General features: G+C 39.9%; 1 protein-coding gene across 2 annotated transcripts in view; it reads right to left on the bottom strand.

Annotated features, from left to right (window-relative positions):
• The window catches only part of GALNT5 (polypeptide N-acetylgalactosaminyltransferase 5), a 54,912-nt gene extending 43,976 nt beyond the window's left edge, over nucleotides 1-10,936 (bottom strand). For both annotated transcript variants that reach the window (XM_077153878.1, XM_077153877.1), the window contains exon 1: nucleotides 8,908-10,936. In XM_077153878.1, coding sequence (XP_077009993.1) covers nucleotides 8,908-10,358 — 1,451 coding nt within the window. In that variant the 5' untranslated portion in view covers nucleotides 10,359-10,936. The remainder of the gene's footprint in view (nucleotides 1-8,907) is intronic.
• Nucleotides 10,937-12,231: the final 1,295 nt, after the last annotated feature.

The following is a 12,231-nucleotide window of genomic DNA, read 5'->3' as shown; positions in this document are numbered from 1 at the left end:
ATATTTTCTGAAGTTCTATTTGCAATTCAACTACTGCCTTGTTGGGAGCCTTCAGGGACCTTCCTTCCCAGAGCTCTGATATCTTTGGGATGACATGGAGGGGTGGAACATCTAACTGAGAAGTCCTGCCCAGAATTATATTCTTTTCTCCAAGACCTTAGGATTACTGGTACATTCTTTTCCTCTCACTGATGAGGGTACAGTTCTTTAAGCTTCTATTTTTGTGCTTTGTTCTTTCTGTAGACAACTTCCCATATTCAATCAGAATTACTTGGCTTTTAATCTTGAATATTTCTGCTCCATCTCTAGTCCAAAGGCCTTAACCGACTAGAGCTGTGGTTCTTGGGGTGACTGTGTATATCCAAAGTTACCAGACCCAGATTTAGAAATATAAACCACCAACATCTCCTTTCACTACTTTAACAGTGGTCTATTTTGAGCAGGCAGCTGTCAGAGTGAAACTGGGATGGAAGGAGAACAGCGGGTGGCGGTGTGACAAGGTGGAAAGAGTACTGGGTGGAGGTTAGGACACTCTGGGGATAGTCCTGTCTCCCCTGAAGTGTATGACTTTGGACAAGTCATTTCCCTCATCAGACCTTCTCTGTGACATTCAGGGACTCACAGTTTTTTGAGATCTTATATATTGTCAACAGCCTCTGATTCTTTCTGTAACTTTCAGTGATATTTACCTACAAGTGTTTCCCTTTGGGTCAAAGCATCCCTGAAAAAGACAAATTAAATTGTTCCTTCTGCAACTTAAAACCCTTCAATGTCTTCTCACTTACTCTTAGAAGAACCTTAACAATTCTTCATGTGATCTGGATCTCGCTTACCTCCATGGACTCATTTACACCCTCACCGACCGCCTCCCCCAGTCCCCAGCCAAGCCAGGCTGGATCACCCTTTTTACCACTTCTCTAACTCCCACACAGTTCAGATTACAGCTAAAACAGTTCTGCCCTCTCCCCAGGCCAGGTCCAGTCCTTCTCATCATTATTCCAGTAAGGACTCTGTGCATTATTTGCACAACATTTTATTCTGCTTGCCTTGAAGGCAGAGACCCATGCTCAGATACTAACTGTGTTGTAGAGCCCAGAAATATTCTGCTGACTGCTGGCCTGTTGACTGCTGGCCTGCTGGCTTGTGGCTAGTTTTCAAGAATCACCTTTACTTAATTCCCTACAGAAAATGATTTCCAATATGTTTTTCCTCTAACTAGGTACATGGCATGCAAAACTAATTGGCCTCTGGTACTCCTGACCTATGTATAAGGAGGAGAAATATTTTAATTTATCTCAAAGTGTCATGATCATAAGGGAATAAAGGGAGGAGAAGCTATCATGTGAAAAGAGCACTAGACCTAGAAGTCAGAGACTTTTATTTTGAATCACAAATTGTTATTAGGTGCGGGGCAGGAGATGTATCGCTAATTCTCTTACAGTCTCACTTTTCTCATCTATAAAACACAATTCAAAGTGCTGTTGTCAGGATTGGTTAGAATGAAATATATATATATATATATATATATATATATATATATATAACCTGCATACATGCATTCATATTGCTGCCTGGATATAAGCTTTTTTTTATTTTTATTTTTTTAGCCAACCAAGGAGAGGGGTCCTCCTAGGCAGAGAGCTTGGCAAGCCAAAGAGAGATGGGGGCGATAATGGTCATTACGATGGTGGAGTAGCTGGGGTCAGTGCAAGGACCAGCCTGGTGTAGTGGAATTATTACCAAGGAAGAATCAGAAAACTAGACGTTGAGGCCCATTCCCGACACTGGGAGCTCTGAGCCCTTGGGCATGTGACTTTATCTTCCCCAGCATTTTGTTCCTCATCTGTTAATAAGGAGATGAACACGTTATCAATCTGGATCAAATAAGATGATGAACATGAAAGATGAGAAGCCCCAGCTGCTGGTATAGTGTGTCTGCCCTGTGCCCATGCAAGGCAATGGGCAAATATCACGTGGAAGGAAGTGAACTAATTTTCCCACTAACTGAAATCTCAGCTTCCCCTTAAGCCTCAAGTTTCTCCATATGCAAAGCTGGGACTATGATAGTGTCTACCTCATGGAATTGTTTTAAGGATGAACGAGAGAGCTAGTAATAAAGAGTAGTAAAGGCCTTAGTAAATAGTAAGTAAGCAGTAATAAGTGTTGCTATTTCTCACTTATGCCCATAAACTGCCCTTATAGAAATAAAGTCAGTTTAGAAGGTAATTCAGTTTGGAATAATATAAATGTTTTTCCAGGGGCTCTAAAAAACTCCTTTCATTTTGAAAGCAAACAACAAAACAGAGCTTATAAACATTGCTATTTTGCCTGAATTTTCTGACCCTTGAGCAAAAAACCTTGTTTCCCTCTTAAGAGGCTCTGTTCTGAAAGGGCCAACCAGAATAGCCCAACAGGAAGTATTTTCTAGAATAATAGTACTTAGGGCAATATAATCACAAGAATTTGATGAAATTAGACTGGTGATTAAAATGGGAGCTGGATTAGATGTGTACAACAGGGAAAACAGATTCTCATTCCTACATTTACTAATTATGCTCTCCCAGGCATATTTTCACATCTTTGGCAGTATTTAGGAGGAGAAGTGACTAATTTGCTGTAATATTTCTTAGTTTTTACATTAATTAGAACTGTTGAACTGTTTTCTTCTCTTTGAATTAGGTCAGAGATGTGGTTTGCCTCTCTCTCCTCTGTTCATCTCCCTCCTTGTTATTCCCTAGTTATGGGAAGCATATGATAAATTGAAGGATCTAAATACAAATATCTAAAGGCACTCTATTAGTCTCTTGGCCATATTTAACTTTTGTTACGCTATGATGTAGCTTATGCTTTTGAAACATACTTTACCTTTTACTTCCTACTGTAATTGCTTACAGGTCTTTCCGGTGAAATAGCACAACTTACAAACACACAAATGTGTGCACACATACACACACACCATTCAAAAGGCATCATTGCATTGTTTGCACTCGTATGGGTGAAAGCAAGAAATAACCCTTTAGCATCCATATTGTGAGTTTTTTCCCTGCCCTTGGCTGATTTTTAGGGAGGTCTCAGCTTTGCCAATCAATTTTAGAAAATTTTCTCTAAATACTATTTGTCACAAAGGTAGTCTGGTTTCATCAATTAAAATATTCATCCCAGGTTAAAAATGACTTTGAATTTCATTCAACTTTAAGGTTTCTCTCCTTTCCCAGCTTGATAAACTTGTAGAAGCCTGGAATTTGGGAGGATATGTGGTCAGTTTATTTTTTCTCTCCTAGCTTCTTGTCATCCTCCTCCTCCTCCTCCTCCTCCTCCTCCTCCTCCACTAACTCAGCAGCCATGGTTTTTGACCCTTCTAAGACTGGGAAGATAGGGAGGATATGAAAATTAAGGTCCTGAAAGACTTTTATCCCCCCGCCCCCTTGGTAATTTAGACTGGTTTGTGGCAAATGCATGGTGCTATCTTCTGCTTTTCGTATGTGCTAAAAAGAAACAAACAAACAAAAAACCTATCTTTAGCTGTGTAGGATAGAACCAAGTTATTGGTTGACAGTCCAGACTCTGGGAAAAGAATAAAGACCAATTTTAACTGCTTCTTTGAAATATCTGCCAGAGTTCTGTAGGAAAAGCAAATCATTAATTTAAGCCATTGAATAATGTCATGATGGAATAGCAGTGGTAGAAGAGCATACCATAATTCTTACTTACTTAAAAAAAAATAAGTGCTGGTAACAAAATTTATTTCAATCATTTTCCTCTAAATACAGATTCAGGAAGCACACTTTAATAACCTAATTTTTGGAGTACCATCTTAACTATAGCTGTAGGTCTAAAGAAGGACTTTGCCAAGTAGAACTGCCCTATATAGGCAGGTGGACAAGACCATGTTTCAGCAAAACCTGTGTGTATGTATTGATAATTGCTGATAGAAACAAACCTCAACAATTAAGAGCAAAATGTGCAAGGATTAGCTTTTTATAAAGAAGGATCAAATATGGAAAAATGACTGTCAAAAATATTTTTATTTCAAGCATATTTTTAACTCTAGGCAAGAAATGAAGTGGTATTTTACTTACTGACATGAAACATATTAAATAACGTAAGGAGATTTCCTCACTTGAAGCTCAAAACACTAAATTTAGAAACCAAAACAACAACAAAAATATGAATGAATAAGCATGAACTAATAAATTGATTATACTGTGAGAACAGGATGTATTTACCTTAAACAGATACTAATTATTCAATATTTCCAAAGTGAAAAATTAAGAAAACATTTTAAAAATTTATACAAAGACTTACTGCAAGCTTCATTTGAATAGTTATTTCTCTGATTTATTTTTTGAAGTAGTATCAATTTCCAAAAATCATTTCAGAGGAATGTATCTTTTGAATCCATATTTTTAACTTCTACTTTTGAGTATGCAGCCCACTGCTCAGTGAGAAGGGCATACAAAATAATGTAAAAGAGTTTCCCTCCTTGAGAAGCTTATAATTTCACTGAGGAGATAAGACAGATTTTGAAGGCTCTGGTTAGAACACACAACAAGGAGTGTCTCCATAACAAAGAATGCTGCATACATCAAGGCATCCAGATGTAGAGGTCACAGTTAAGTCATGGTCCAGCTGGAGGCCAGATGATAGCTGGACTTTTTTTCTCCCAAAACAGTTAATTTTCAATTGTGATAAAATATGCAACATAAGGATCATTTTAACAGTTGGGCTTTGAGCAAGGTCGGAATAGGATGTGTAGGAGACAATGGTGAGGAACACGGAAGATACAGATGGTAGAAGGTAGTAGGCAGGGATCAGATAATAAGAACATCAGTGGATAATAATTCAAAAAGAATGTGTAGAAAAGGGTAATGAGACAAGCTTTCTTACATGGCGGGCCCATGTTGGAGAGAATGTCACACACTATAGCTACACTGCAAGGGGCAGAAACACAGGTGGCACTGAAGAGAGAGGACAGTGTGATGACAGAAAGGAGCTCTTATCATGGAATTGTGCTGTTCGAAGAAGCTGTGATATTACATCTTGCATTTTAGAAATGGTGCATTGCATGGTGAAACAGTAGGCTGTACTTGACTCAAAATAAACTGAAGGAAAATGAAGGCTCAAATGTTCATAAGTCAGGTATTTAATTTTATCAGAACATGGTATATTGATTCTATTTCCTGAGGTTCAATCTGAAAACAGCAAGTATGGGATTTGTATCAAACTGATCTGATTCACTTAATTCTCTTCTTTTGCTCAGCAGTAAACCTGAAAAATGGAAGCACATAGAACAGCAGGGGGAGATGCCAGGAGTTTCTTAAGAAAAAAAAGTTTGGGGCAAAAAGTGGGAAATTTTCCTTTCTGCATATGTACATTCACTTGACCAAAATAATGGGGTTGCTCTACAGATTCTGAAGTTTCTCCTGTAGTTACTGTATACATCACTGGCCCCCTTTTACCCTCCTAAAAAAATCTGAACAACTCTGGCTAAGTTACTAAAGGTATCTCAATGAATGTGTGGACGCATTTAATGAATGCTAAATCTAGAGTTAATCACCCTTTATGTGTTTCACTTCCTTTTAATCCAAATAACCAAGATTTATGATATTTTCAGCCACAGAGATTTTGCCAGATTGACCCTCTTTGATAAAGAGAATTAGTTGGAAGAGGTGGTAGAAGAGTTTGGATTCTATTGAGTGTACATCAGGGAGTCACTGAATACTTCTAAACCTAGGCAGGAGGGAGCAGACATGGGAAGTCATGGGAGGTTCCTGAGATGCCTAAATGAAATGTAACGAATCTGCACTATATGATGCAGCACAAAGTCAAATTCAAGAGATTTAGAAGTACAATAACATGACCTTCTGTTGTAAGGGTAATGAAAAGGAAGGAGGCAAAAATGTCTCAGATTTTGAGCCTGGGTATGTTGGAGAACGGTGGAAATGCCAAGTGAGCCTGGGACTTGGGGGGAAAGAAGGAAAGGTTTGGAAAAGAGAGTCTGGTTTTAGAACTGATGTAGATGAAGTTGCCCCAGGAATCCTGCTTGTCTCCTGTACTTTTTAATGCCAACACCCTCCTAGCCATTAAATCATCCTGAAGAAGATATTAACTAGTACTAGTTATTATTACCGAGAGGAATTGAATTTAAATGAACATACTAACAAATCTATGGTTTTTATTCTTTTGCTCTGTTCACTCTATATTCAGTGAGCAGTTATGATGTGTTAATCAACCTACAATGGTTTTTTTTTTTTTTTTGGAAATGTAAAGGGCAGAAAGGGAGATTCTTCCCAGACTCATAAAATTTAAAGATTGCCATGATCTGCCACTATAGCTAACTTTAATGCCAGCCCTTCGGGATTCCTCCCTCTTCCCACCCCTCCCTCCCTCTCTCTCTCTCTCTCTCTCTCCCCCCCTTTTTTTTTCTCTTTCTCTCTCACACACAATTCACATGCACACGCAGAGATTTTTTTTACTATATCCATAACAATTTTCCCTTTATGCTAATTTTAAAGTTATTTTTCAAAACACTACTGTATGTATTCTTGTAAGCCATTCCATACATTTTTTTTTTTTAGCAAGGCAGAAAAGAAATAAAATGCAAGTAAAACACGTCACTCAAACCCTGCCAAACTGATGAATCAAATGTTACTCATTTGTATTTTCTTCCAAACTTCAGCCACATGAAAACATAATTTGTATATATTTGTAATCCTAGTGTCCGGGTAAAAAAAGAAACAAAAAATACTTTTTTTCCACTTCAAGGAAGAGAGGCATCAAAGGGCTGTAAATACTTTAGGAGTCCCATACCTAGCTCACTAAACAGCCACCTCAATCCCACTAGTGGAACAGATCAACAGCTTGCTGAGAGCACGCCTATATTTAGTTAGCCAAGGTGGGTTGTGTGATAAGAAGGCAGGGTCCTGGCCACAGGATCTGACTCATCCTTTCAAGCACACGTGTCAGTTTCTCCTGCAGTCCGGACAGACTCCATCAGAAGACAGAGGCTGACTGTAACTTCCCTGGACCGCAACCCTTAACTTCTACTGACCGAATTGCAGGAGTACTAAGTGCTGAAAACTACGAAGAGCCTTCGATAAATCACACTGCTGCTAACATTATTCTTTCTTGCTTTTGGCCCTCACACAATTGCCCTTTCTCTGATTTGGAACTGCAGCTCATGCTTCTATGCAGCATCTGCTTCTTTCCCCAGACTCTGTAGGAGTCTGCTGGGTCACTATTTCATTTCTCTGCATTTTGTGTTCAAACCTTGCATAAGCATATTCCCGTCATATATAGGATTTCAGACAATATCTGGTTCCACATAATTTTTGGATCCTTTTTGTAAGGGTAGGGGGAGGGAGGATAATAAGCAAAAGATGGGAGGTAGCACGGCATAACGTTTGAGCATGGGTTTGTGTCATTTCTCTACAATGACTAGTTCTATGACCACAAATAACTTACGGTCCCAGGATCACAGTTTCCTCATCTTTATTTTGGTTATGTTTGTATTCTACACCAGAGTTGTATGCATCAGCAGGGTGAGTTATATGAATGGCCCAACACAGTGCCTTATCCAAGCAGGTGATGGATATGTGGCTGATACCCATTTGTCAATGGCTAAGAGACCTGAGAATCATCTCCTTGTAGCTGACATCACACTAACAGTGATGTATCTTCTTACTAATAGGAATCAAGACTCATCTATATCTGCCTTTCCCCTAGTAGCCCTGAGGTAGATGTAACATTGACTGCCTAGATCACAAAGAAAAATTTTCCAAAGGCTATTGTTTTCATACATGTGCTAAGTTTGAAAGTCGACATTCTCTAACTGCAACTTTCAGACAGACATTTGTTTTGCTTAGGGTATTAGATACCAAGCTATACATGGAGCTGTGCAATCAATCAGTGGATAAGGAATATCTGACTACAAAGTGCTTACACACATGAGTGGGCCAAAAAGGAACAGGAACCCCAACTATATTTGAGTCAGATCAAATATTTGTGATTTGATCTACTTTCAGGTGATGTAGTTAAAGCACTTTAATTCTTTGAAGAACTGGTTCAGTGAGGCCCACTGGGCAGCTTTCAAGCTGCACAAACTTGGAAAAGTGATGTAGCACCTGAGCATCCCCACCTATTATTTGAACTTATAACACCTGCCATTTCCTTTCTGGGGCTCTTATGAAGCTCATCTGATGTGCATGCAGGTTCTTTGTAAAAGGTAAAACTGTACAAATATGAGTATTATTATGATAACCTGGGTGATTATTATTATAACAACCTGAAGGTGTTTTCTAGTTCTTGACTGATTACATTTTCAAACATTATTTTTCCTGTATAGCTGGATTCCTGAATGTCTCACAGTCTCATCTACAAAAGACATAAAATTTTAGGGATTATGGCCACTTCTTTACATGCTAATATGCTGATCATTACTCAAGATTAGGCAGAATTCTGTTAGTTAAGATATGATTTCAGGAAGACCTAGAGGCCCCTCCTTTACACACCTTTCCAAATATACTCTTGACAAACTTGATAATAATGGCAAGTTCCAAAATTGGGAATTTATTTCATTGTCATTGTAATAATGAAACTATATGTTAAACTCTTCCACTCATAATTATCTTATTATGCATTGAGTTCATTTAATTACTCAATAGGAAAGAAAATGGGACATGAGCTAACAGGGTGATGGCCAAAGTCTCAGAGAAATAAGTGTAGACAGGTAGCCCAGTGGATATGCTGCTAGCAGATTTTTGTTTGATGATTTTGAGCATTATGTAGTTATTGATGCTGCTTTAATTTGGTAAGTGATCTGAAATCACATGAAATTATATAGAAATAACGCCCTACATAAAGCGAAAATGCTTGGGGTTGAGGAAAAAGGAAGATAAATCATCTTACCCAGCAGGTCTTGTGTCCTCAATGGCTCGGTCCACTGGGATCAAATCACTAAGGTAGACATTGAAATTTCCTTCTTTCCATCTTCTTTCTGCCTCCTTTTCCTTTCCAGGAGGAACAAGTACAGGACGTCCAAACTGACCAGGAGCTTTGGGGTCCCTTGGGGAAAGTGTCATATCAATTCTTAACACATGATGCATCCCTTGATCTTCAGATAAATGGGTTTCTATATGACTTTGGTTGTTTTCTACAGCATGGGCCTTGACAGTTAAGTTGGTTCTTACTGGTTGTAGCGCCTTAGCTAACTTTGGGCTGATTTGAGACATTGCTGCTCTCTGTAGGGCAAGTGAAGAGAAAGATGCTTCACTTAAATTCCTGGAAATATTATTCCATTGGCTTTCACCCAATATTTTAGGAAATACAGTTTTGGTTCTATAATTGGGCACCTCTTTGGTGTCTGTCTTTAGTTCCTCCTCCTCTTTGGCTATAATCACAACATAGCTTTCTGAGAAATCAATTTTCTTCTTATAAGCCACTTTAACGCCATCATCCTTTGGCATGCCTCCCAACTGTGTCTCATTAATAGATGGCTTCTTTAAGCGATTCGAATTGGCAGTGAACTTGGAAAAGGGTAGACCCTTGTTGGCTTTGTGTTTATTTGCATTTAGTTCTTTGCTCTGAGTCTCGGTTTTATTTAAGGCTATCATTTCCCCAGATTTTGGCACTGGTTGGCTGGCAGGGTGTGTCCTCTCATTTGCTACTGTCTGTGATTGCTGTCTGTCAGAATTAAGACTGATGGTCACATTGTGGTCCCTTTCAGCTGCTCGTTTTGATGTATCAGTACTGAGACTATGACCCCTCAGGGACTCCACATTTACATCAACAACTCCTGTGTGTACAGATATTTTGACCAATGGAGTTCCTTTTGCTACCGTGAATGGAGTTTTCTGAGCCCCCTGAGCTGTCATTTGCTTTGGTCTCACCCGGTGAGACAAGGCTTCACGTTTGATGTCTTGCCTCTCTGTCTTCTGCTTGGTAACCGTCAGTGGGAGGGTCTGCAGATGTGCAGGATGCCACAGAGGCACAACCTTATTCCTTCCCAGGGCATTCTGCATTTTCCTTTCCTTCTGTGATTGGTCCAAATCATACACAACCTTAAGCACACTCTCCTCAGTCTTTCTAAAGTTCTCTTTGCCCCATGCCCCCTTTCCATATCCCCTCGGTGGGGGCTTCCTCTCTTTTATGCTGCTGAAAAGGATTTTCATTTGGTCTGGCTGGACTCTGAGCCCTCCCTGCTCCCTCCTGACAAGGTCTTCCTTGAGGACACGAGTGTTGATCTCGCTGAATGAGAGGCGGAGAGCTGCCATGTCAAAGAGCAGCCAGATGACAGAAGCCACAAATATAAATGCCAGGACTCGCCCACTTCCTCGGAAAAACTTTCGAATCTTGTTCATGGTACAAAGTCTTCCCTCGCAGCCTGCCCTCCCTTTGAGCCTGCTTACCTTGAGTGGAGAGGGAGCTGAAGTAGCAGTAGCAGCAGCTGCAGCAGAGTTGCTAGAAAGCTCTCCCCCTCCCCTGAACACAGCAGGAAACAGCAGTCCAAGGGGAAAGCTCAGCTCCTACTGCTTGTCAGTCTCTGCCTGCGTGGCATTTCACAGCAGAGCATCTGTCCCTGCTCGGCTGGCCCCTGGGTAAATCCTGGTAAATGCTGGCCTTAGGTCACTGGAAGCAGTCGATTTCAGTCACAAGATAGTTCAACATATCACTCATTTTGCTTCTTTGAGCCCTTGTCCACCTTCACACAAGCCCAAGGAAAGGTGGGGGTCGGGCCAGGCTGTGGCTTTTCTCCTCCCAGTTCTCAGTCTGTGCGCTGTAACTCAACACCACTTCTCATAAGGAAAACATTTCAAGCCATTACCCAGAAAACTTCATTCAGCTCTCACCTTCCGTGTTATGTGAGTGAGTGCGTGTTTTAAGAGCAATTAAACTGAAAGAACGCTATCGCACTCGGGAGGCATGTGTTCCTGGTTTGTTACCCCACCTACCCAACTCCTGCTCTTTAACCCTGTTTTACCCAGGTGCCCTGGAGGAGCTGTCTGAGCAATTAACCACTGACCCAAATGTTTCAGCTTTCAGAGGTAACAGCCTAAGGAAGGGTCCCAGCATAGCTTTAGTACCAATGCTGGGTGTCCAGTTATTCAGAAGTCGGCCTTTGGGGGTGGGGTGGGCAGGAATCTTTCCAAGTCAACTTTTTTTTTTTCCTATTAGCCCTATCTGCTTTGATTGTTAGATTCAATGGACATAAACTTAATTTGTCAAATTGGTATGATGATTTCTAAATGCTTACTCCCAGTTTTGGTATTTATCTCGTCAGGGACCAGTGACTTTCTAGGATTGCCTTAGGTCTTGAACCACACTTCGAGTGGCACTGATTGACAGACAGAACTGGTTTCCCACGCAGGCTTCACATTAGAATCATCTGGGAAGAAGAGTCCCCCCACTCCCAATTTCTGATTATTTGATGTGGTGGGGTGTGTTAGTCGGTTTGGTGGTGTATTTTTAAAAAATTATTTATTTTTTTATTGATATATATTATATAGTCACATACCATGTAACCATTCAAAGTGTACAATCAATGGTTCACAATATCATCATATAGCTGTGCATTTATCATCACGATCGACTTTTTTTTCTCTTTTTTATTTTTTGTGAAAAAGGACATATATACGAAAAAGCAATACATTTCAAAGCACACCCCAATGATTAGTTGCAGAACAGATTTCAGAGTTTGGTATGGGTTACAATTCCATAATTTTAGGTTTTTACTTCTAACTGCTCTAAGGTACTGGAGACCAAAAGAAAAATCAGTATAATAATTCAGCGATCATACTCATTTGTTAAAACCTACCTTCTTGGTAATAATTCCACTGTCACCTTTCATTTTTCTCCCAATCTTTAGGGATTATATTTTTAAAAAAGCTTTTCAGTCATTTATGTGCAGCCAAGGTTGGGAAACACTGGTCTAGAATAAAATGCCTCACTAATACTTCTTTTTATTTTGGTTTGTGAACATTGCCCATAATTTTTGTGAAAGTCCTTCCTGGACAGAGTAAAACCCAAGAGAAACTATACTGTCCCTGAATACCCGAAACAGAATCTGCATTTTAACATCGCTAGTTATCAGGTTTGTGCCTAAACTTTGAGAATCACTGCTCTGGAGCACCATTTTCCAAGGAACTCCCAGTGATTTGCAGATACTGATGCCACTTACTGCTTTAGGGTTGGGAGGGGGCCAGTGTCCACACTTTGAGGTAAACTTAGGCTTCC

The sequence above is a fragment of the Tamandua tetradactyla genome, chromosome 3 (assembly GCF_023851605.1).
Source record: "Tamandua tetradactyla isolate mTamTet1 chromosome 3, mTamTet1.pri, whole genome shotgun sequence".
In the NCBI taxonomy this organism is placed as follows: Eukaryota; Metazoa; Chordata; class Mammalia; order Pilosa; family Myrmecophagidae; genus Tamandua; species Tamandua tetradactyla.
The sequence above is the reverse complement of the archived record's forward strand: the minus strand, read 5'-3'. Positions and strand labels throughout refer to the sequence as shown.